Source organism: Alternaria ethzedia (genome assembly GCF_023757985.1).
Source record: "Alternaria ethzedia strain BMP 0044 chromosome Unknown scaffold_5, whole genome shotgun sequence".
Taxonomy (NCBI): Eukaryota; Fungi; Ascomycota; class Dothideomycetes; order Pleosporales; family Pleosporaceae; genus Alternaria; species Alternaria ethzedia.
Genome location: NW_026056198.1, coordinates 970,012 through 995,077, shown reverse-complemented (window position 1 = coordinate 995,077; position 25,066 = coordinate 970,012). Strand labels below are relative to the sequence as shown.

General features: G+C 52.5%; 7 protein-coding genes across 7 annotated transcripts; 3 read left to right on the top strand and 4 right to left on the bottom strand.

Moving 5' to 3' along the window:
• Positions 1 to 860: 860 nt before the first annotated feature.
• Positions 861 to 2,504, bottom strand: J4E87_003048 (uncharacterized protein; the record flags this gene model as incomplete). The annotated part of the gene is made up of 4 exons (XM_049374681.1): positions 861 to 893; positions 940 to 1,534; positions 1,582 to 2,331; positions 2,377 to 2,504. The coding sequence occupies 4 exons, from the start codon at positions 2,502 to 2,504 to the stop codon at positions 861 to 863; spliced, it is 1,506 nt and encodes a 501-aa protein (XP_049235672.1).
• Positions 2,505 to 3,094: 590 nt separating this feature from the next.
• Positions 3,095 to 3,976, top strand: J4E87_003047 (uncharacterized protein; the record flags this gene model as incomplete). Its single annotated transcript, XM_049374680.1, has 1 exon — positions 3,095 to 3,976. One exon carries the CDS (start codon positions 3,095 to 3,097, stop codon positions 3,974 to 3,976), a length of 882 nt encoding a protein of 293 aa, XP_049235671.1.
• A 149-nt stretch (positions 3,977 to 4,125) lies between these two features.
• J4E87_003046 (uncharacterized protein) lies at positions 4,126 to 5,708 on the bottom strand (the record flags this gene model as incomplete). The annotated part of the gene is made up of 3 exons (XM_049374679.1): positions 4,126 to 5,020; positions 5,242 to 5,451; positions 5,704 to 5,708. The coding sequence occupies 3 exons, from the start codon at positions 5,706 to 5,708 to the stop codon at positions 4,126 to 4,128; spliced, it is 1,110 nt and encodes a 369-aa protein (XP_049235670.1).
• Positions 5,709 to 5,835: 127 nt separating this feature from the next.
• J4E87_003045 (uncharacterized protein) lies at positions 5,836 to 7,397 on the bottom strand (the record flags this gene model as incomplete). The annotated part of the gene is made up of 4 exons (XM_049374678.1): positions 5,836 to 6,184; positions 6,252 to 6,680; positions 6,724 to 7,058; positions 7,113 to 7,397. The coding sequence occupies 4 exons, from the start codon at positions 7,395 to 7,397 to the stop codon at positions 5,836 to 5,838; spliced, it is 1,398 nt and encodes a 465-aa protein (XP_049235669.1).
• A 1,521-nt stretch (positions 7,398 to 8,918) lies between these two features.
• J4E87_003044 (uncharacterized protein) lies at positions 8,919 to 9,708 on the top strand (the record flags this gene model as incomplete). The annotated part of the gene is made up of 2 exons (XM_049374677.1): positions 8,919 to 9,179; positions 9,385 to 9,708. 2 exons carry the CDS (start codon positions 8,919 to 8,921, stop codon positions 9,706 to 9,708), a joined length of 585 nt encoding a protein of 194 aa, XP_049235668.1.
• Positions 9,709 to 11,924: 2,216 nt separating this feature from the next.
• Positions 11,925 to 14,933, bottom strand: J4E87_003043 (uncharacterized protein; the record flags this gene model as incomplete). The annotated part of the gene is made up of 1 exon (XM_049374676.1): positions 11,925 to 14,933. One exon carries the CDS (start codon positions 14,931 to 14,933, stop codon positions 11,925 to 11,927), a length of 3,009 nt encoding a protein of 1,002 aa, XP_049235667.1.
• A 5,262-nt stretch (positions 14,934 to 20,195) lies between these two features.
• J4E87_003042 (uncharacterized protein) lies at positions 20,196 to 22,613 on the top strand (the record flags this gene model as incomplete). The annotated part of the gene is made up of 4 exons (XM_049374675.1): positions 20,196 to 20,393; positions 20,441 to 20,601; positions 20,921 to 21,148; positions 21,197 to 22,613. 4 exons carry the CDS (start codon positions 20,196 to 20,198, stop codon positions 22,611 to 22,613), a joined length of 2,004 nt encoding a protein of 667 aa, XP_049235666.1.
• Between the last annotated feature and the right edge of the window lie 2,453 nt (positions 22,614 to 25,066).

Genomic DNA, 25,066 nt, shown 5'->3' with positions numbered 1-25,066 from the left:
TTGAGGCTGTACACGACCTAGACAACAAGAACACGGAGATCACAGCGATGCGCGACTGCTGGAACGGCTATCGTGAGAGGGGCAAAGGCTGCGGAGAGAGAGAGCGCCGCAGACGGTAGCGAAGTTGGAGACGAAAGGCTGCCAAGCCAAGGACAAGCCGACAAGGATGACGACTGGGCACACAAAGCGAACCGCCGCCTCTGCTCGGTATATCCGACCACGTCCTGGACCGACACATCAGACATCACGGATGCCGGCATGGCCAGTTGACACGCACCACGGCTGACCGTCAGGCGCCCACGATCCATGGGTGTCACTTGCAAATCACGCATCACGTTTTAGAAAACCACTCCCACTGACCCCACGAACGGCATCACCGTGGGCCCACTGCCAGCAGTTCGCCCAAGCTATGGGAATAAACGAAGCTGCTACAGTTACAACGCTCCTCGGACCCCACCGCTCCGCCACTCACGTTCGAGAGCTTACGCAAGCATTCTTGTTCCGCCGTGCGGCGCAGATACACAGTTGCCCATGCGCCCAAGGCCACTGCAGAAATCCCGCTGTTGCGACATTTATTCTCCTGCTGCCCAAGGGGTAATTGAGCGCGTGCTGCACGACGTCACACGTGTCATTCAAGTAAAAGCCTCATCCATGATGCTTTACACCGACATTTGCATTCTGAATTGAACATGAAGTAGTCTTCTCCACCTTCTCATCACGTCAACTGTCCAAGCCGTGGCGCCAAGAGCGGATATCTTGGGTGCACATGTGACCAGACTGGTGTATGCAAGACGCCACATGCATCGCCGCAGTCTCCAGTATTATCAATATCACCTTGACATCGCATCCATGCGAGTCCGCTACAGCTTGTTTCCTAGGTTGACATGGATAGCCTATTTATATGTTAGCTCGACCTGCATGAGAGTTAGCGTAACGTACCTTCTTGTTGGTGTATGCCTCGAGACCAGCCTCGCCCAGCTCTCTGCCAATACCAGACTGTTTCACACCCCCGAATGGAATACGGATATCGGAATCGTTGCTCGAGTTGATCCAGACCATGCCCGCTTCAATACGTCTGGCAACGCGATGAGCCTTGGTGATGTTCTCGGTGAAGACGGCTGCACCGAGACCGTATGTTGTGTCATTGGCACGGTTGATCGCCTCCTCCTCCTCCTTGAACGAGCTGATGACGACGAAAGGACCAAAGACTTCCTCGCGGTAAATCTTCATGTTGTCTTTGACGTTAGTGAAGATGGTAGGTGAGACGAAGAAGCCCTTGCCGCCAGCATTCTTGTACGCTTCTCCACCTGCGATGAGAGTGGCGCCCTCCGACTTGCCAGACTCGATGTACGACAAGACGCGGTCGAACTGCGTCTTGGTGACCTGCGGCCCCTGGAATGTGTCGTCTTTGAAGGGATCGCCAACCACAGAGGTGGTCTTCACGTGCTCCTTGAACGCCTCGACAAACTTGTCGTAGATGCCTTCTTGCACTAAAATTCTTGATGTCGCCGTGCAAACTTGACCCTGGTTATACCTACATGGTGTAAGCTCAGTCAGGAGAACAATGTAGATACGACTTACATGATGCCAACGTGACTCCATTTGACTGCTTGATCAAGGTCTGCGTCGTCAAAGACTACTAGAGGTGATTTACCACCTGTCTCAAGGGTGATATTCTTCATGTTGACAGCTGCCATCTTCATGATCTCCTTTCCTGTGGCTGTAGATCCAGTAAATGCAATCTTGTCGACGTCGAGATGTTGTGCCAGAGCTGCACCAGCTTTCCTTCCCTCGCCGTTGATGAAGTTGATGACACCAGGAGGGAAGCCAGCCTCCTTGACCAAGTTTCCGAGGTACAGGATAGAGAGGGGTGTTTGTTCAGCTGCCTTCAAGACTACTGTGTTACCAGTGCAAAGAGCAGGTCCTAGCTTCCACGCCGCCATTGCAAGAGGGAAGTTCCATGGAATAATCTGACCACAGACACCAAGAGGCTCACGGACTGTGTAAGCTAGCTTGAGGGGCGAGGTATCAATGACGGTGCCGTGGATCTTGTTGGCATATCCTGCATAGTACTTGATAGTGCCAACAACCTCACCTAAGTCGTCGTTCAGCGAGACAGAGTAAGGCTTGCCATTGTCCCATGTCTCGATGGTGGCTAGTGTTTCCTTGTGCTCTTCAATCAACTGGGCGAACTTGTAGAGAAGGTCAGCTCGGGCATTGGTGTCCATGTCTCGCCAGTCTGGGTTCTTGAACGCTTTCCGCGCTGCTGCTACGGCATCGTCCACATCCTCGGGTCCAGCGGCATAGACGGAGACGATCTCGCTCTCATCACTGTACCATGTTAGTCATAGCTACCAACCAAGACAGCAAGCGTACCTCGGGTTGATGGAAGTGATAGTCTCGCCCGACTTGGACTTGACGAATTCATTGTTGATGAAGAGACCTCTCGGCTGCTGGTACTTGCGGCCATTCGGCGCAGTAAGCTCAACGAAGAGGTCAGACATGTTGGTTTGAGTACTGTAGTGTCTCCACAAGGGACGGTAACAACTTCTAGGAGCTCTGCGTATGGAAGTTTGAAAGGGAACAGATGGTTTGGAGCGAAGTGAAGCGCGAGTGAGGGCGGAGTAGAGACAGGACATCTCCCTGACCGGCGAGGAGACAGCTAGCTATCTATAGGCTGCAGACATGTAGGACGCTGATGACGACCCGCGGGACAGCCGTAGCTTCCCTTGATAGTGTGGACCCCGCCATCGATGCCCGTACCTAGCTTATCCGCATGCAACTGCCCCTTTCAGACACCCGTCGTCCCAGTATCGGCCTCTCTCATCAACTTTATCAACCACGGCTATAGATGCGACACGTCCCCGAGGTCCACGGGCTGAATAGACGCGTGCCGTCATGTGAGTAGGCGAGGCGGGCTGGGCAGTCGTCGCGCGACGCGTCGGCGTCCAGAGTCGGCAACAGCCCTGTCGCTACCCCACCACCATCACGAGAAACTCGCGCGCGCATCCAACGACTTTCTTATTCCCGATCCTGCGCAAACCAACACTACCCACCGACTACACACCGGCCGCAATCCAACGTTTGTCACACAATGTCGCGAGGCAGCACCACAAAGATACAAACCCACTTACTCAGACTGCCGCAGACTCTCGCCGCGCTCCCTCTCGCCCTCGCAGACCCCACCGTAGACATGGTGGAAGAAGCGACGCTGCCCGTTACCCCCGAAGCCGAACGCCCGGATGCCTCGATAGACGTTGCCCACTCGCTCGAATACTGGAATAACGTCTCGCCAGACGTCAATGGCATGCTGGGCGGGTTTCCCCAAACTTCGCGCATCGATTTGCAGGGTTCTTCAAATTTCCTCACAAAATTGCGCCGGGGCAAGGCGCAAGGTTCTAAGGAGCCGCTGCCACCTCTGGAGCGTGTGGCAGACTGTGGCGCGGGCATCGGACGTATAACGAAAGGCTTGCTGTTGGGCGTCAGTAAACAAGTGGATATAGTAGAGCCAGTGAAGAAGTTCACAGATGAGCTGGTACAAAGCCTGGGGAACGGCGAGTACGCCGGAGACGGAGATGCAAAGTCTGGCAAGGGCCAGGTAGGAGAAGTCATAAACCTGGGGCTGCAGGACTGGATACCGGAGCCTGGCGCATACGATGTGATCTGGAACCAGTGGTGTGTCGGACACTTGACGGACGCCCAATTCGTCGTCTACATGCGGAGGTGTGGCGAAGGCTTAAAGAAGGCAGAGGGCGATGCGACAAGCCGGAGCTGGATTGTAGTCAAGGAGAACATGTCTACGGATATCCACCACAAGGACATCTACGACGATGAAGACTCGAGCGTTACGCGGTCAGATAAGACGTTCAGGGCTCTGTTCCAGGAAGCCGGACTGAAGATTGTGGCGACGGAGCAACAAAGAGGGATGCCGAGGGAGTTGTTCCCGGTCAGGATGTATGCGCTCAGACCTGAGTAGGCGTATGGACAGTCCTTCTGTTAGTGGGCTAGGGTGTCAGGCGCAGGAATCATGATACCCCAGGCGTCTTTATTAGAATGAACGCTATTACCATGCTTACACTCATCTCAATCCTTGGTATCAAAACTGCTGTACCCCTCATCGTGCCTCTACACCTCTCCAATCTCCGCAAACTTATGCGCAAACCCAAGCGAAAGCACCGGCACCCCGTCCACAGGTTCATGTACCGGCAACTTCCCCACCGTAACCTTCTTCCTCACTACCTTCGGTTTCGCAGCGTCCTTCTCTTCCGTTTCCGGTCCCCCAGACGTATCCATGACATCTTCAAACTCCTCTTCCTCCTCCTCTTCTTCCTCCTCATCGCCTTCCTCCCCTTCTTCTTCGCCGTCATCCGCACCCTGCGCGCCAGGATCCGGGTAACTAGCCGGATACTTCTGCCTGAGATACTTGATATCGAAAACCTCTTGATGCGCATGTTTCCAGAGATCCACAATCTCATCCGCGGAAAGCACGTTTTTTACGCGGGTAGTAGGGATAGCCTCAGAGTCTAGTCGTTCCGATTCAGGTACAGCGTCTTCGTCGTCTTCCTCTTCTGTGGCAGTGGTGGTGGGGTCTGGCTTGCGTGGTGCGATACCCCATTCTTCGGGTACAAAACACCATTCTGACGCTTTGCGGATTCGTTCTTCGACCCAGCCTTCCTCCATGGGCTCGAGCCTCTTTCGCAGTAACGTGCCTGCCATTCCTGCTGCCATACCGCCTCCGGCATTCATCGGGAAAGAGGGGTTGGGAAATGGATGGAGAGCTTCAAATTTCGCTGTGTTGGTTGGTAGAGCTTGTATGCTGGTCATTCTCCGTCGCACGTCGCGCTCAACGAGGACTGCATTGCCTGCGGCGTCGACCATAGGATTGCCGGCGGCATCTTTGGACGGGATATGGTGTTTTTGGGTGACGAGCTTAGATTGGTGGCGGTAGCCTCCGTTTATGAGCAGATGGATGGAGTTGAGGTAGGATGTTACTGTCCTGGTTGTTTGCTGGATTTGGGGCCTAGCATCTCGTCAGCACGTGTCTCGCTGGGTACGGTGATGGTCCTAGTTCCGCACTTCAAGGCTGGCTTGAGAAAGACATTATACACGGAGATATCTTATTGCGCGTAGCAAAGAAGTGAGACGCGAAGAGTTCAAACCAGACGACGCGTACGCGAGACCAAGCTGTATAACAAACACACCCGCATCCCAACGTGAACTCACTATCAGCCGCTCACTTACCAATCTACAACCTCGCCTCGACTCATCTTGTACTGCATCTCAGCCTGCAACCGTTCCATACCCTTGATCATCGGCATCAATTGACTGCGCAGCTGGTCCAACAGCCTGATGTCCTCCCGATCGGGCGCACCCTGGAAGTTTTGATTCATTTTGACCTGTGGTTCCCAGCTCTTGACTTTGACTTCCAACTCTTTTACACTGAGGATTGACCTAGGTTCGTGCGAATGCAGAGTGCTTGGAAGGGAACGAAAGCTGATGTGAAGATGTGGAGGTGCTTGAGGATGGTTGGAGTGATTGGTTGATGAATGCGGCTTTAGCACGTGGCGCTTGTAGGATTTGGGATTAGTGTGCTTGGCGTGCAAGGAAGCTTGGGCAAAGGACGACCTGTTTGCGTTCCTTCATCGGAGCATGTGCATTGGTACACACGCGGCTTCGCATCGTCTAGCTGAGTGCGGAATAAACAACATTGCATTACCGGTAATGACAGGCAAGTTTCTGGGAGCAAATCTGAATACATGGCAAAAGAAGCACCTGCCGCCCCGATGATCCCCTCCGTCCCTTCTCCACTCAGCTTCCAACCACCGCATTCACTCATCAAACCTTCTCTCCAATCACTGCAATGATGCTAGCGAAGCCTCCGTCGGGTGTAGGCTTGATAGAAAGCTTTCCCGAGGCGGAGTCCCAATCGGCCCTGTGTGTAGTGTCACTCTTATCCTTCGATCCATGCGCATTGATGCCAATGGGGATGCCGAAGAGACGAATACTTCCGCCACCGGATGCAGCGCTTGAGACCTGCTTGTCAAACTCCTTGATCGTGTTGCCGGAGAACTGAACTTCGAAGGCGAGGTTCGAGACGATGACGAACTGTACGACGCGAGCCAGGCCCTTGACTTCCTCCGGGGCGCCGCTCTTGAGCTTGTAGGCATCTTTGCCTCGGATGTCCCTGTATCTGGTAAGTAGCTGTCTAAGTAATGTGCTGAAAGGAAACGGAGGCAATGGGATACACGCACCATGAACCAGAGTTAACGTTGATCGCTCGGAACTGGTCGTCCCAAGACATAGTGAGGGTAGTCTTGAGTTGGTCCTCGTGAGTGAACATGGAGCTCTCTTTATTGTCCACGCTGGCGTTGACACCCAGTGAGATCCAGGGAACGTAGTCAACTGACACGCCACCGCCTCCACTGGTATGCGTGAAGCTCTTCTCGTCCACCTTGCTGCCTTTGTTGACGTCGATAGTTGCTTCACCGCGCGGCTTGTTCTCCTTCTTCGCCATGCTCAACCAATCTGCCACTTGCCCGGCGTACTCTGGGGCGGAGTACAGTGGGACGTAGTAGTCATGTTTGGGTGGTGCCACGACGCCGTCCTTCTCAAGTTGCCTCACAATGGCGTCGGCATCCTGAGCTCCAAGCGTCGTAACGGGCATGTTGGAGCTGAATGGGCTGTCAGGTCCTGAAGGTCTTACTGATACGTTATTCAACTCACCCTGGGGACGGTGTAACACCGTATATAGCGTCTCGAATTCGCTGCTTGTCCTGGATGTACGAGTTTGCCATGTCACCGAAGACATCTCGAGTAGCAGAGTCGAAAGCAGATACGGAGCTGTTGTACTTCGACTCTAGCGAGTTGAGCTGCTTTTGCTCACGGCTCTTCCAGGTGAACCATGTGTCACCCGGAACCATGAACTCTGGTTTCTCCTTGAGTTTGTCCCACGCTGCTTGTGCCTTCTCTGTTGCGGCATCAAATGCTTCTTTCGCTGACGTCTGGTTGAGCATTGCTGTGGCCAAGTTCAGCTTGTTAGTAGAAGTGGGTGCTTCGCCCTAATTCCTCATGTGAGTCTTCGTCTCTTTAATGCAGGCGATCTTAGTACTTACAAGGTCAACATGTTCCATGTATGCCAGGAGCGCACGAGAGTATGACTTCGACTTGGTAGGGGCGTAGAACAAGTTGTCGGTGTACAGTTGACTGTCGCCGATCTCGTAGATACCCATGTTGGCGTACATCGGATCGATCAGACTCGCCGGTCCAGCGGGTGGTCCACGCTGAGCTCTGGTGCTGAAGAAGTAGGATGTATGCTCGCCGGTCTTGTCTCCAAGTTGAGATTTGATGGCATCGCAGTATGCAAGCCAAAAAGACTTGTTGGCCTGGTCTTGAGCCATGATTGATAGAAAGATTTAGAGACTTGGAAAAGTGGGTGTATAGTAAGATATAAGGTACAGTGATGATTTGCTTTCGGTAATTTTGCTGTTTTCTTGTGATTACAATGGAACTATATATGTGATTGACGTTTGAGAGTTGGCCAAAGTAGACTAGTACCATTTTGTGCATACATTTTCAGGTCGCTGTAACGATGGTCTGTTCTGTCTACCTCCGCAGATTACGCAAAGGAGTCAAGAGGCTGGCTGAAGACGCAGCTCCTGTCTGATCTGTTGGCGCCACAATTACGAGAAGTCGCAGAGTCACACCGCGTAAGTACAGCGAGTATAGGACGTCGCATCGAGAGGCGCCGTTTCGACAGGCTGAGTTTGATTGCGTCGGTGGTGTATAGCTTCATGCAACCGGCCAGATCAAGAGCCTAAACTTCGAACATGTGACATATGTCCGAGTTTGATTAGCAATGGTGTGGGAGAGCTGGGCTTGAGCGAAGTCAGAAGGACGCGCTCTCTAGAAAAAGTTGCCACAAGTGCATTGACTTGAATCTGCAAATACTGTCAGAACCGGAATTGGCATGCGGTCCCAGCATTTGCATAGAACTTGTCTATTGCAAACATCCACGAGTCGGGAAAGAAAACATTGCGACTGGCTGCAAGCACCGATGAGACTGTCCAGTGTTCGCGCAATTGGCCCCCTCTTTTCTCGTGATGTGGACTTACAGTCCGGTGCTGTGACCTAGGTATGCTTCACAGCTTCGCGATCCATAGTTCCAAGGTTGTGGCGCATTTTGTTTTGATGGAATATAGCTGAGATCAGGTCTGTAGTGCTTTACATCGGTCCGCCCGAATGATACCCGCTATTCATTCCAATTAGCTATAAACCACTGGAAGATGCAGATTGAGAGATGGCCAGGAACGGTGCGTAATCTAATCAGCTTGGTCTGGCAAGATGGCTGAGCTGGGTAATGCGTGTGTGCTGCACGATGTCACCTTCGCACAGGACGGATACGCATTAGGCGATTCCTCGGCGGGTAAGGCTGAGCAAGCCTGCCTTGCGGATCATCGTCCGGACTGCAGGTGCGGATGTGATGAGCGGAGTGCAGGAACTAGCTTCCCCACTAGTGCATTAGTATCTCGAGAACCCCTCCAGCTTGAGGCCTCCTGCAAAATACACTACTACACGAGAATGACCAACGCAGGCTGTTGATTTCGAATTATTGCCATTTCAGCTGCGCCACATACTGCAGACGAGCATCACCCTCACCCCTCATCTGGTCTAGAACGGCGGCCGCGCTGCTAATGCTTCTCCTGTCGTTCGTGTCACTCAGCTGGCGATGTCCTCTGAATTCGTTCCACGCAGCGCTTTGCACGACTATGCATCACAGGCCGTATTCAGGCTCAGCTCGAAATGTGACCTCGAGATGTAGTCATGACTTGCATTGACTTGCATGCTCTACATAGATACTGCGTCAATATTTTCCTTCCTATCCCTTACTGAATGACCAGCGAATAGCTCAGCTTCAAGGCATGGACACTCAAGCTTTCGAGTTCCAAGATAACTTCTCCTTCTCACTTGTTGACGGCTTACCACGAAAACCTAGCGTGCAACCGTCGCGCTTTTGGAAGGCACTATCATACACCTTCCTACCCATCCTGGCCGGAGGGACTGGCAGCCTCGAAGATGAGGGGCAGGCAATGTTTGTGGCTGCGCAAGGCCAGCCTGGTATCCCGGAAGGAAGGACGCTACCTCAAGAAGTGACGAACTACCAAATCTTCATCAAGTCAGATGTAGTACAAACCATCAATCGCCCGTCATACTCCGCGTCTAATGGGCGATCGTACTTTGAGCTTGTCTACAGGTAACGCTTCACGTTCGCCTTCCATCTGTGCCGAGACTCACATCACGCAGGTACCTCCGTTATGCTACAGCTGTACGTCAGACTCGTCACTAAAGGCCGATACAACACCAGGGACAGCTACTGAAATGACTCAGGGTGCCGAGACCCCGGATATACGTAACGCTCGAGAGGCGTTATTTGACGCAGAAGCGAAGAAGGAAGTGGCGTGGAGAGCCGCCCTGCGCGACTATACGCCCACGGGCGCAACGTCTTTCGTGGATGCATTGAGTCACAACAAAGCGTATCTGGATGCATGGGAGATCGAGCAACAGCGGTATGACGAGTACAAATCTCTGCAAACACCGGAAATGGAAGACATGCTGAAGCAGCTCGATATCATGAAGTCTGCAAACGACCGACTGTTATACAAGAAGAGGTCTGTACTTGCCCTTCAAGTGTTTTCTATAAAACTTGGCTAACTTTTCGTTAGTAACACCATGCCTTGTATTGTTCTGAGCCAAGATCAAGTCGCATTACCAAAGCCCCTACAAGTAGATACCAAGGATATCTTTTACCGTCCCCAGCATTCCCTTAGCGACTATGAACGACAGTACACGGCGTGGCTCAGTCAATCCAAAAAGTTACATGGGCCTCACGATGTTCATTTGGCGGAGGTGGATACTCTAACGTGGGCAGGGCTTGGTCATCCAGACCTCGACCAAGCAAAGCCACTCGACATAAGCTCCAGTACAATGGGCCTATACAAGATAATCGGCATACAGCTGTGGTTCATAGGTGGTTCCACAGCTCCCGTAGCTCTCGATGTGGAAAGAGGACTGTGGAACCAAAGCTTTCGTGATCTGGGTAAGCTGTCTGAGGATGCGCCATCGTACTTGCGAGAACCAATTTGTAAAACGACAAAATTGCTTCTAGCTTGGGGTCTGCGCATGGAAATAACGTTTCCAGCTTTCGTGTCTGAGGCAGATCGCAGAAGTTTCATTGCGTCTTTGAGGTATTCATTCCAACAGGACGAGCAGAACAAGGACATGTACTTCAGTCAGACTGGCGCGGATACGTATCCAATATTGTTGGCTTCGCTCTCTGATATAGTTTAGTATGCGAAGTAGGCAATTTGAATAGTTCTTCTTTGAAACAGTCCTCCACTCTTTCAGATGCTGTGAATCAATCATCCATTCTACCGAAAAACTTCACTATTCAGTCACAATCCAATCCAGCTGATTAGCGCGCCATTGGAGTCGCCACCCATGTCAATGACAAGCAAGACATGTGATAAACCTACTCGATCGCCTAAATATGTGCCTTGGTCTAGACAAATGTCCATGTCGCACCAGAGCGGCATCATCCGCACTGTCGGCTGTCGTCACCAACATTGGTCTAGCGATACCATTCTTGCAATACTGTGGCTACCTGATGCCCGCACACCCTCAGGTTAGCACGAGGGTTGATGTCTGATCGCCGTAGTTCGATCAACCAGGAATGATGGCTGGCTGATACCTACAGAGGTCCAGCTGAAGGCTTCCGATTTGAAATTATCGTTGATACGGCCTTTTGCTGTTGGTGTGGGAGACGACGAGTCGCTAATACGGCCATGAGGAGCTATGTATCCGCCCGCTGGTGTAGACAGCCATTTGATCAACTAATACTATTTAATCGTCCAAATTCCCCAACTAGAATCCAACTCATCATTCCGAACATCTGTCTCCTCTAGCACTCACGGCACCCCACCACCCAACCCAACAAAATGAACGTCATCCACCAAACCAGACTCGAACACTACCACCGAATGGACTCAACACAGTACTGGCTCGAAACCCCCTGCCCGCCAATCGGCATCAACCAAAACCTCCGCGTCCGCATCTACAATCTCAGCGTACCCAACGGTATCCGAACGATAACGTACAGATGGTTCTCGCCCGCCATGGGTGCCGGAAAATCTGGATTCGGCTTACCCCTCCAGTGGTCAGCAGATGGCAGGGAGGTCATGGGCAACTGGCAACATGGAGGGGCGGTGGGATTCAATGGTAGAGGACCTTGGGAAGGTTTTGGCATTCGTGTAACTGCGACTACGGAAACTGGCGATCTTACGGCTGATGTGCAGATATTGGGACCCGAACAAGCAGGATGATAGGATAGGGTTGGAAGATGTGTATCGTCCTCTGGTGGAGGCCTTGCATCTAAATTGATACGTTTTTAGGCAGCGTTGACAGCGTCAGTGAGATATGAGATGTGATGCTTGGATGAGGTTCATTCTTCGTATTGATCAGCGACCGTGATTTCGTATCTACATAGCGCTTCATATCATATCGACATCCCTGGGTATTATTTCCACCAAACCACCCTTCACTTTCAATCCCTCCCGAATGTTGTCCAATGCCTGCATGTACCAACCCAGTCGAAGAAGATATTACATAGATGTGTGCGTGTCGTTGTCGTAATGATGCGTCCAGGCTTGCGCCGTTCTTTGTAGTTGTTGTTGTTGTAATGCTAAGCCGCCATTTTGCTATGCAAGCTGAGTGAAAGAAGAACAGAACGAGGGTATAAGGGAAAGTCAAACGCTTGAACGCAGCAGAACGCCAGTGAAACCCATAAATACAAGAAACTCATTATGAGTAGTAGTGAAGGAAATAGCCACCAGGGCTGTGAGAGCACAGCTCGGAAGAATTGAAGATGATGTTCAGACGCTGACGGTTCGTCGGACGCCTACCTCAGGCTTCTTCGCGTAGCCGATGAGGAGTTTGAAGCTAGTGCCGCGCTTCTCGCACTCGTTGATGAGGCTTGGGTCGCGCCAGATACTGGTCTCAAGGAGGTTACCGGAAGTAGCGGCACCAGGTTGGCCGGCCTCAGGTAGAACGAGCGACTCGTAACAACGTGAGTACCACCATCGACCTACGCGCGCCACCATATCGGTGATGCCATTGTCGTTTGACTCGGAGGATGAGGTGGCGTTGAGCAAATCGGAGAAGGATACTTCAGGCTTGGGTCCTTTTGGTGCAGGCATGTTGTTTGTCTTGCTAGAGGAGCTGGCTGTGCTGCCCTTCCTCTTCGTGATGTTCTGCTTGACGTCATCGAGGTTGGGTAGCTTGCCGGCAACCGGAACGCCGACAACGCAGCGATTGCACTCGACAAAACCCTTACGCCCGATGCCAGCCATGACTTCGTCGCTGATGTTGCGAAGCGAAATGCTTTCATCTGCTACTTGCATCCTCATCTTGAGCCCACGGACAGCGCGACGAGCACGGTTGCCCATGTTGACTAGGTCCATGTCAAGAACTGAAAACTCAAGGTAACCTCCAGGTCTAAGGACGCGCTTGGCTTCAGACAGGATGAAGCGGTGTTCGGATGAGGGAAGTGCAGTGGGGAAGCGAAGTACGACGCAGGCGAAGAAGTGCATGGGAAATGGGAAGGCCTTGCCGAGAGAGGGGTGGTAGATGTGACGGTGGTTGCTGAGTGTTGACAATGGCTCAGAAGCGCCCTCGGTTGATGCAGTGGGTGATGGATCGGGGCCCATATCGTAGACAGTCGCTTCAGGGTATGTGAGTGCGCAGTAGTAAGACCAGTCTTTGCCAAGACCATCGATGACAAGTACGCGATCCTCGCTCGGGTCTTTCAATTCAAAGTGCACGGGGCTGAACAAGACGCGTCCGAACGAGAGCCACTTGCTTGTCATAAGAGCGCCAAAGCGAAGGTTTGCCATCGACAAGAGCCCGTCCGCCTGGCTTTCTGCAATGTCCATCATACGCGTGTCGCGGTAATGGGTTGTACTGGCACTGTCGCGATCTTTGCTGGACCTTGAAGCAATGGTGGCTTTGGACTGTCGAGCACTCTGCGACAACGAGGCTGGGAGACTGGAGCGAGTTGAACGCTTTGTAGCAGTCCCAGCCGACAGCTGAGGACTGGAAGGTAAGCTCAGTCTGCCAGTAACAGGGTCAATGACGCTAATCTTGCGCTCGCCGTAGTCAGAGATGAACTCCGAAAAAGAGATCGACGAAGTAGGTGACTGTGTGGAGTGCAAAACAGCAAGTAGACGAGAGCGACGAAGATGAAGTGAGGGGTTCGCAACTTCATCGTTGTCTGATCCTGAAATGTTGCGCGGTGCTTTGGGTCTCAAAGGCATTGGCTCGAGAGAAGGGTGACTGCGAAGGCTGTTGTTGTCTTCCTTCGTGCGAGAGGTGACAGGCGAGAGCACCTGATCGATCAGGTCGTCATACTCGTTCCAAAGTTCATCGTCTGAGAGCGGCGCGCTAGGACTCGGTACGACAGCGGTACCAGCAGCAGGTGCAAAGCTCCAGATACCTGAGCTACTTGAGTAGGATACCTCAGAGTCTTTACGAGGTGGGAACTTGAAGAACTCGCTGCGACGGTTGGCCTCATCTTCCATAGGGCTAATAGTGGCGATAGCCGATCCGTGGGTCAGGGCAGTCAGGCCGTGGAGAATGGGATATGGCTCCACCGGACCAGCAGTTGCGACAACAGATCCAATGGAATCGAAAGACGTTCGTGGAGGAGCTGCTGGACGAGGTTGGTTCGACACAAAAGGACGAGAGAATGAACGTGAAGACGGGCGAGGTGCCTGACGACGACTAGAGACGACCTGAGGGATACGACCAACTTGCGCCAAGCGACTTGGTCGAGGGGGTGGGCTCGTAGGCGGCGGACCAGGCGATGGAAGATTCTGAGGAAGAACAAATTCTTCTTGTGCAGGTGCATCGTGAACTGACTCTTGCTCGGGCTCGGGCATGTGAGAGGGAACTGCTACATCCAGCGGCGGCGCAGAGCCTTCGTCGCGCATCGGCGAAGGTTCATGAAACGGTGATGAAGGTCGAGAGAGGTCCGTAACAGGAGTCAGGTCACCCAGCGAGTAACGCTCAGAGTTGCGAGAAACCGATCGAACATTCGTGTCGATACTCAATTTGCTTTGTTGCTGTTCTGGCTGTTGCTGTTGTGGTTCAGAGCGCAGAAAGACCTTGGGCGAAGCCGAGCGGGGTGCTGCCAGGGTAGATGGCAACACTGGTTTAGGCGGGAGCAGCATGGACTGCATTCGCTCTTTCCTTCCTGGTTCGTCGTCGGAGAGGGCGCTCTCAGTCCCTTCATCGACCTCCTGCATCAACTGCTCAATGTCGTCCAATTCAAGCCCGGACTGGTCCATCAACGCGTAGTGTGCGACGGAGCGAGAAACAGTTGCTTGGTTGGAAGGGCTGGCGGTAGGAGCAGCTGGTGTTGGGGCGCGTGGTCCGGCATGGGCACGTTGAAAGAAGTTCCATCTTTTTGAAGGCTTCGGCGCCTCCTTCTCGGCCTTGCCTTTCTTGGACGACTTCAACCAAGAGCCCTCTTTGATATCAGCGGCTGTCTCGCTTATCGAGTTCTTGCGGATCTTCCCAGTGATCCGGCTGTTCGATCCTGACGGTGTGCTAGGGCACTGTGCGCTTTGTAGAGCTCGTGACGTCCGTTTCGAGGCCATGGAGGGTAGGAAGGATCTCTTGGTATCGTCATCACTCTCGGAAGGTCTTCGCAATCCCATAGTCATCTTCTTCATCGGGGATCCATTGCGTGAACTGTCCGGCATAGCAGAAGGCAGCAATGTTGGTCGGTTCTTCTCAAGGGCTGATTGAGATGTGTTGCTCACTGTCTTGTTCAGTTCCAATCCATGACCAACTGAGACGTCTAGACTGCTAGTAGAGTGCATTGGTTCGGGGCTTCGAGACAGCTCCGAGCTGGTGCCGGTACCTCTGATGACGACAGGAGCGAGGCGATTGAGGAAGAAGTCATCCATCTCGCCGCTGGTCGTGCTAGTCATGCTGCTCTTGCGAGTTGAGGGGGTTTTGTCCAGGCTCTCAGAAGTAGTCCCGGCGCTGGCGGATCGGCCAATGCTGTTTGTACTGACTGAGCTTCCACTTCGACCTCTCACTGCGTATCTTCCATAGCCTTCGTGACCGGTGCCTGCAGCTGGCCCTCTTCTGTGAAGCTTGCTCTCAGATTTCGCTGTTGGGGTAGGCTCAGTCTTGGTACGACGCGTGAAGAACCCAAATCTAGAGGTTTTACTTGGGCTTGGAGCGGGCGCTGGTGCTGGTGCTGGTCCGGTGCTGGTCCGTCGTGGCTTTCGATCTTGCTGAACGTCGGGTGTCGGTCCACGAACTGGGGCTCTGGTAACTGCTGGCAATGTTGAAGAAGGATTGGGCGAGGGATTTCGGGAAGAAGGTTTGGCTGGAATGCTAATTTTAGATCTTCCAGCAGTAAGTCCATTCCTAGATTCCGATGAAGCGGTTCTTTTGTGCTGAGATGGGAAGTTGAGCATATTGCTCTGGATGATTGGGGATGGGCCACGGAGCCCCGATAATTCTGGTGTACCATCTCTGCTGGGTCTTGACGGTCGCCTTGATGTTGACATTGACGCGGGCGACTGATCGGCGAGATGAGCGAACTCCGGGGGCGCCTGCATGCGAGGTCGTTCTTCTGCTCTTGGAATCACATCAGACGTCCGAGGACTCTGTGGCAGAGTAGCGAGACCGTTAGGTGACTGGACGTCCTTGTGTTTCGCGCCATCAGTAACAACGGTGGATGCTGCTGATGATGATGAGGTGGAAGACTCTCTGACGGTGGAGAGTGTGTGGGGATGACGAGTGCTGACTTCGTCCGGAGTCTTGTGTCGGGTGACTGGCGGTCTGCTCTGCAGAGGGCTCGCCTGCCGTGTTCGATTCGAGGCTCTCGATAGCGTTGTACCGGGAGAGTAAGACGACATCGACGTAGGAGTTGATGAGACACTGAAAGGTCCAGGGGAATCCGTGTAGCGAGACGAAGGCGTCGCTGAGAGTGCATACTGCGGTGTTGGGAGAGGAAGTATGTCTGTAGGGCCGATCTCATAGTCGTAGAGTGGGTTACTGTAGGAATCGACCTGAGCCTCTGAACGAGCGAAGATGTTGGATGATGGCGGTATCGAAATTCCCAGAACTGTCTCAGAGAAAGGATCCTTGTATCCTCCGGGAATTCCCTCCATTAATTGCCTATCATCTTGGGATGAAATTGAGCCGTCTCTTATCCGCGTAACCTGCCTGCCAGTTGCAGACCCAACACTTGTTTGTTTCCTTCTGAGCACATTCGAACGAGGACTCTCGATGGTTGAGGCAGAAGAGCCTGAGGCGAGCGAGGGTGTGCGTATGCTTGGAGGAACTTCAAGCTTTGGTAACCGGGAAGTCGATGTTTGCTGTGAGGGTTTCGAGTTTGCGATACTCGGGTGTTGAGGGAACATAGGCGTAGACCGGCTGGTCTTCCTTTGACGCGAGCTAAGTGCTTGTGCGGGACCTTGTTGACTCGTCGAGACTTTGGCGTTCACTTCTTCGTCCTTTGAAGGCCTCCTCTTTTGCAGTTTAGATTGGCCTGGGGTGGGTAGTTGTGAGGTGGTTGTGGTAGGGGTGACAGATCGTTGAGGCAACCGAGTAGTTGGCGCCCGGTCCTCTGTCCTCTTTGGGGGAGGGTAGTGTGACTTATAGGAAGCCATTTCGGGTAACCTTGTGTAGCCCGGGTAGATGTGCAACGGAACCCTGTGTACGCCGAGAGATTCATGAAAGCATGTGCTTATCCACCTATGAGACCCTTGAAATCGAAGGCTTTGACGTGGGGTAACCTGACAGTCGAAGGTTTGGGACCGTCAGCAGTTTCAGCTCGGGAAGCCGTGATGTACGAGCGGCTGATGGCGGGAAGGCTAGAGTAACGGGACGGAGGTGGCGATTCGGAAATATTACAAAGACGTGAGTTTGCAAGTCCATGAATATAAGTCATCCAGCCACAAGGTACATGCAGTCCTACGTCCCCGTGCAGAGTTACGGTGAGTTGTTGCGACTCTTTCTCGTGTGCCACATCTATCGGCGGGACCGAGATCGTAGGGTGTGGCGCAGCGGCAAAGCCCGAGATGGGGCTGTGCAGGGATTCGCAGTTGGGACCAGGAAAATCGACAACGATGCGTACAAGGAGCAACGAGACGACGAGTGATATTATACTCGTGCTTTCAACGGCAACTCGCGCGTCCCGTCTATTCCTCCCTCAGGGTCGACTGTCCAAGCGCGGGGCTTGCACCCTAAGTCGCCTCAGTGGGGCTTTCGCGGGTGAGCCGTGTCGAGAACGGAGGACCAGTCCAGATGCTCAAACGAGGTAGGCCTGGCTGATGCGATAGTGTAGTGTTTCTGGCAGGCTCAACGTCGCAATCTGTTGGTTAGGAGCGATTCGACGCTTGTTGCGGTTGCGGGGTGCGTAGGCTTGCATATGTATAACGTCGCGACGGACGCATCACGACGCGTAGACTTGATCGCAAAGAACCGGCGCCGGCGGCCTTGCGAAGTTGGGCTTGTCCGGCACGGAGACATGGTGGGCTATTACGGGCGCTTGCGCTTGGATAGGCGGGTGGAGGCCTCTGGCTTGATGAAAGAAGGCAGCCAGTTGAGTTGCTGGATGGCCATGGTGGGTGACGATTCGTAGACAGACCTTGTGCGGCGCCAGCCAAGCGGAATGCCCAATTGGCTGTCAGGTTACCCCTACTCGTCGTTTACCCACCAACTTGATGCCGTTTCAGATACTCAGCAACCCTTACCAGAAGCCTCGTGTTTGCTATCAATTTTTCACGCTCGTCTCGTGACAGGGCTGGCATCATGAGAAGCTGAGGCTGCAAGCTTAGCGAGAGGCCTATATGTGCGCCCGTCAAGTCGCGACGATACTCGTTTGCAAAACTGCGCTTCCAGCTGCAATAGTATGCCTCCAACTATCCTCAGCTGTTCCAAAGCACGCGATGATCAGCCATCGAATACTCTATCGCACTCGAAAAGGACCGATACAGGCACTCGGAGCTCGCATGCACCTGTCTTGAACAGGACAGAGCGCACATTCGTTGAGAAGCCTTTTACCGTCGAGGGTTGTCTGACTGTTCAATCAGGACCCGCAGGGCAACAGGCGGCTTGCCCATGCAGAAGAGTCATATGCTGCTCTGAGCGATTTTCGCGAATGCACGTCCAACGGTTCCTGCAACTCTTGTTGCTATTCTCGTGACCACTTTCATGCATTGGCGAAAAATCCTGCAGATGCGCTTCTGGGGTTGTGGCATTATGCCGTCCAGCCGGAAGGCCCGTTTCTGGCAAGCTGAGATGTGGCTAAGTGCATCAACTCGGCTCTTAGTTTGAGGCTGAGCAGCCGATCGCCCTCGCCACTTTGACAACGCATCAAAAGCCTCGTAGGTCGCGAGCCATCAAGATCATTACAACTTGACCTTTCTCTACGATGGCGAAAATATCCTCTTCTGCTAATCGCAACGGTCTCATCCACGATTCGGGGGCAGGGCCGCTTTCTGTCGGCCATGTCCCACTGCCCAGGTCGCGCTTAATCCCACTACACCTGGTGATCCCTGTTCTGCACGCTCATTCGCACGCCATCAATGTGAGAAATGTGAGAAAAACGGGTAGCCACCGCACTTGACGGTCATGTGACGACGCCTTACTGAATAGAGAAGAGTCTGGTGAAGGACGACTGCCAATGAGAGATGGAATCCGGCTTTGAACGCTGTCACTTGCAGCGGCTACAAGCAGGGGGTTCATAGGCCTCATCCGCGCAAACCACCTACCCATCCATGATTGCAACACGAAGCTTGACCGATGTGATTTTCCGATGATCCTAATCAGCATAGATGCTGGTATCCTGTTCACTTCACCTGAAGGGTGGTCGTAGTGTTGTTGGTGGACCCAAAGGAGTATTGCACACCTCAACACATACGTCAGCATCGTCGAGTCTAGAACATCTGGCCAAAACTCATTCAGTGCCAGACATAGTTTGACGTTACTAGTTTCTGATGTCGCAATGCCTGACTTCTAGGTCCGTTCTAGTCACTTAGCCTGCTGGTTGCGATCCAAACACCAGCTCTTGATAGCCGCCGACTGATGAAAGATATGACATATTTCGGTGACAATCTGCGTTTGTAAGGCAGTTACCACTGCGGGCCCATCAGCCATGGTGACCCCGTCCAGGTTCATGCTCTGGCCGCACCCGTTAGTTGAATCGAGCAGAGAAGGTAAGGGAGGGCGGCACGGCGCGGTCACTTCAACCTCTGCGAATCATCTGGCGTAGGTACTGTATAGCCCTGTGAGCTGTGGTGGAGCTCGGCCCGCTGCGGTACCAATCTTAAGCAAGTCGTTGCGAAGTGACCGTGCGAGGGTGATGATGATTGTCTAGTGCGAAACTTAAAGATACTGGACTGGGCTGGTCGTTGAGCCGTTCGGAGACACTTGTGAGACCAAAAGGAAGTCGGCGAGTGTGGCTCTTAGTATTAACGCCTCGCAACGCTGCTAGTCGCCGTTCATCGGGCGTGTATCCTTTTGAAGTGTGTTGTGCGAAGTGAGGAGGCCGATCACACGGGTGAGTCCACACAGTTCGTTCGTATGCCCTATATCATCCTCAGAAAAGGCTCCGATGCCGGCGTTGACTCATTGCGTATCTTGTGTGTCTCTTGATCACGGAAGGTCTCTTGGAGAGCTGGAAGTCCGGGATGTGACGGGAACTTCCTTGGTCGTAATGTGAGCGATCGTAGGCACTGAGACAACGGCCAAGGATATGTCCTGTAGTACCATTCTCTGGTATGCGCGTGATGCGTCTCATGGGCTTTTTTTGTTTCCTTAGATCTCTTTTCTTTTTTCTAGAGTACGCTTCGACACACCTCCGCTCATTTTGCAGTGTTCACAAGAGCTTCCGGCGGAGCCTTCTGAGGCGAGGAGGTTTGCTGTGTTACAAGCTTGCTGCAATTGCCTCCTGCACTCGCCATCTCTTCTGCTTCAAAGATCTGTAGCACACATGATAAGGGTGGCTGACATGTCCTGACACTTGGTTGGTCAATTTGAGAGCACGTCACGTGATCGCGCGCAAATCAACCAAACATCGCTGGAGGACGCGTCGATGCAACTACATCTCAACTGTCAACATGTCGAAACAGCAGAAGGTTACTCAATACCAGGAGCGCGTTTATACAGCCCTTCAGATGATCCCAGAGGGTCGCGTCACGACGTATGCAGCCATCTCAAAGGCTTTAAACAGCTCTCCTCGCGCGGTGGGTGGTGCGCTGCGCGTCAACCCGTTCTGTCCAGAGGTACCATGCCATCGGTGTATCGCCAGTACTGGTGTACGTTTTTCATTATCTGTGTGTGAGTTCCAGTACTGATTGAACAGTTCGTTGGCGGATACAAGGGTGACTGGGAGAAAGCACCCAGCGGCCAGAACCAGGATTCGAAGCTGCAGCTGCTGAATGAAGAAGGGGTCTCGTTCGATGCAGATGGATTCTTGGTCGATAAGACATTGCTGTGGGATGATTTTGACGTGGAAAAGTTGAAGTAATTGTCATGGAAGCGTGGAGAGTCGCGTTCGCGAGGCTGAGGAAAGTGGGGGCGGGGCGATCAATCAGAAAGTTTTGGTGCAGCCAACACGTCGGGAAGGAATGCACTGGTAGCAGGTGCTGTTATATCAAGGCTTGCGCACAACCTTGGAAGTCGTCTTCTGCGCACTTCACTACAATTGCTTAGCAATCGTCAGACGCAATTGCGCAAATTTGCCACTTGAACATCGGTTACCTGCGCATACCTGAGTTCACAACAACACCACTTTCTAGATTACCGCTGCATCAACTTTTTCACTACTACATCCGATCATCAGTATGCCACCGAAGAAATTCTTGAAGCCGAAGCCAAAGGGCAAGGTGAAGCCGCCAGAGCCGGAGACTGAGAACGACTTCCTTGAGGCTGCGGACGAATTCGAACAGGCGGCAGGCAAATGGCGCGCAGGAGACGCCGCGAAGGCTGTTCGCTTCTCTAACCGAGCGATAGATGCGTATAATGAGGGCCTAAAGCGTCATCCTCAATCATTCGATCTTGCCTACAACAAGTGAGTCGTCGCGGTGCCTGCTTGTTCACTCAATGCTAATGGTACTAGAGCGAACCTACAATACACCATCTCAGAAGATGAGCGCATCATCTCACATTTCGGAAACAGAACTGCGCTGTTAGAGGAGACGTTGATGTCGCATCGCTACGCAATCTCACTAAACCCCACAAATACCGACATTCTTTTCAACGCTGCGCAAGTACTTACCTCATTAGCAGAGGCCGGTTTGGAAGCCAGCTCGCCCGCAGCCGGAAAGCAAGACGCGAGACCATTGCTTGAGGAGGCGTTTGATATCCTCACCAAATGCTTAGAAAGCCAACAGCAAGAGTACTCTCAGATGCAGGCCGAAATTGCCAAGATCGAGGCCTCGGGAGAGTACAAGGAGGCTTGGGAGGGTGAACGTCAACAGCCAGCGGAGTCTCAGGAACAAGACATGGAGACTGAATCAGGGGCTTCTGAAACTCCAGGAGACTGGGCAACTGTTGAAGAGCCGCTGACACCAACAAGCATCTTGGAAACGTGCACAGCTCAGCTCAGCACCTTAACGACATTACTAGGACTATACAACCCCGCTACAGATCTATCAAGTATAGAGAAGAAAGCACAGGACGGGATAGATACAGCTACAAACAAGATCCCAACACTCATAGACCTCGTCGAAAAGTCGCCCGCTCCGAAAGCCGTCGATGAGCCCAAAGCAGGTCCTACACTCTCCATATCCGCGCCAGAAGAAGCAACCACAACACCCAAAGACGATGCAATACTCGCGGCTGCCAATTTCCAAGCTAGCGTGGCGGAAATGCAATACCGCAGTGGCAGAACAACATCGACAGAGTACGCAGGAACTGTAGAGCGGATATTCAGCAGTTTAGTACAAAGCGCGACGCAGAACGCGAGTCCCGATCTCGCAGCCATCAACGTACAGTCCGCATATGCGGATGCGCTCATGGATCTCGCTTCAGCACTAGCAGATGGCGCCCAATATACACCATCAGAACCCACATTCAGCACAGACGTCGATATCCAGTGGACAGCTCTTACGCAGACCCAAAATTTGCTCACCAAACTATCCGGCGCACCCTACACCACTATTCTATCGCCGTCGCGACTGGCCGATGTCTTCATAGCAAGGGGTGACACCGACCTGTTCCGCTTCCGCATCTCGCTCTTCGAGGGTGCGAAGCCAGCTTGGGCGAAGAGCGGACCGACTCTGGTCTCCAATGCTGGTGTCTTCTACAGAGGAGGCAGGAGCTATGCGGAGAAAGCTGGTGCGGTTGGAGTGCGCAGCACGGCGGATGCCAAAGCGGTTGTGGCTGAGATACTGAAGGCGGTGGCGAGTGGTTCGGAGATGACGAAGGATACTTGGAAGGGGAGGACTGCGGATGTACCGAGGGTTTTGGAGCAGATGGTTGAAGAGGGAATTATAGGACGAGAGAATGCTGAGGGATTGCTGACCTGGATGTAGGGAAGAGATATCAGCGTGAGACGCAGTAAGTATGGATGCGTCTTAACAAAATCGTATGCAGTTGAGACCTCTCAATCCCCAGTATGGCTTATCTGACCAGCTTGCACGGCACCGCTCATGTTCCTACGGTGTTTGCGTCTCTCAGGAACGCGGAGAGACTCTTCTTTAGGTGTTTGACTGTCACTAGAAGCGTTACCCGCTTCAGTCCTGTTACTTTGGTTTGATAGTTTCTCTGTACTGAAACTGTGCATATCGTACGTGACGCGAATCTCTGGCACTCGGCGCCTTCGCCGCTTCTCAGGCACACCCAACATTACACGTGTCGGAGTATGATCCACATCATTATGGATACCAGCGATCGTTTCCACTTGGTTTAGGTCCTCCTTGAGTTCGCGCTGAAACTTCGGTATGTCTGGTATGGTGCCTCGTACATTTACTTCAGGGAGTGTTGTGTCATGGCTTGTCGGAAGGCGATCGGAAACTTCGGCTTGGTTGCCTAGCCATTCAGTCGCAAACCAATCCGCACCGCTGTCAGCCGTAGAAGCCGTTTTATCGTGCTCGTGAATAGAATACTGATTTATCAAATCGTTCCCGCTGGGCCCATCGTGATTTTTCTTAAGTGCTGTCTCGGCGGCATCCACAATTTCTACGTTCGGAATATGGTTTTCGGATTCGTTCGAATCTGTAAACGTTGCAATCTGCGCTCGTGCCTTATCAGCAATCGTTTCTTCTATCTCTCGACGTCGCTTTTGTTCTCCCAACAGTTGCGCCTCAACCTTGTGACGAAGAAGCATTTCATTTTCAAGCTCTTTCCGACATTGCATGAAATCAACTTCTTGGTTTGCTTGCAACTGCGCAAAATGGCTATGCCATGCACGCCTCAGGCGACCCTGCTCTTCTTTCTCTCTTTCCAGCTCCCTTTGATGTGATAAATGTAACGCTTCCAATGCTTTGTCTCTTCGCGGCTCATATCCAGTTTTGTTTTTCTTAGCCTCACCCAGCCGTCTTTCGAGCTCTCCTATCCGCTTTGCAGCTCTTGCAGCATCTATTACCATGTCATGATAAAGATTTCGTGCAACCAATGTCCTCTTACAACAGTGGCCAAAGACAGATGGCGTTGATCCTTCATTTCGGTACGAATCGTAGGCTACGATGCCATGCAGAAGCTCGATAGCTTTTGGTCGGCGTTTGGGTCTCGTTGAAAGCATGCGGCTGATCGCGTATTCCAAATAGTCTTCTCTGCGGGTACAATCTTCACTGTCAGTTTCCAGCCACGTTGACTTATGCTTTGTGTTTGCATGGAAGGCAGGGTCGACTCCTCGATGTGTTCTTAAGAGCTGTAGCGAGCCTCTTCTATGCACGGAGAGGATTTCGAGGAGAACACAACCCAAAGAGAACATGTCTGCTGCTCGTCCACTTGGCTTCCATGCAGCTACTCTAACGGTTTGATCAGTACTTGCTGGATAAGATGCGCTGTCAATAAGCTTACTCTGGAGCAAAATAACGGGGGGTTCCGCGTTCATTGTCCGTCGCGCTCTGAGAAAGTAGTGTAAAGTCTGTTGAACTACCGAAGTCTGTCAACCACAATCGACCTGCCGAAAGAAGTATGTTAGATGGTTTCAGATCCTTGTGTCTAATCTGCTTCTCGTGCAAATAGGCGATTGCGGACACAAGGCAGCCGATCCTGCAATAAACAATGGACGCCCAGCTACCTCCGCCACTTTCTGGGAAATCATAATGGAGAGCCTCTAATCGAGTTTTCACGTCGGAGTCGAGAGAGCCACGTCGCGTCCCGGATGATCCACTCTCATCCGCAGCTACAACCTTGGACCAAGCCTCGACATCTTCGAAGAAGGTGTGTAAGTCGCATGTAGCCACTGGGTACAGGAGAATACCCAAATGCTTTCGCTGGACGTATGTTCCGATGAGCTGTACGATGTGCACGTGAGACAATCGCTTCAGTATTTCGACCTCTTTTCTTTCTCGCTCTCCAATGCGACGTCTGAAGAGTGTTCTCTTGTGAGCAATTTTGTAGCCTTGTATAGTCGTCTCATAGACGTCACTCATTGCTCCTCGACCAAGGAATCGACCTGATGTTTGGGTCAGGTTCACTGGTACAGTCGATACCCCAGGTGTTGACTTACCTTGCACGATAGGCAGAGTTTCTTCATCGCCAAAGTCGATATGTGAGCCCCTGTCTAATTCAGACCAATCCTTGATATCGATCTGATCTCCGTTGGAAGAGAGTGTGTCCTCAACAAGAGTTTCGTCCGCGTATGGAGAGGTCGAAGTATTGTCCCAGCCTTGCGCCTCTTGTGCTCCTTTGTGTACATCATCAACAGTACCCATGGCCACTGGAACGCCGAAAGATGCGACTACAGGATGATGTATGCGGTGAACTCGGAAAAGCTGGCGGTAGGTAATATCGATGTGTTGTAGTGATGGGGGAAGCA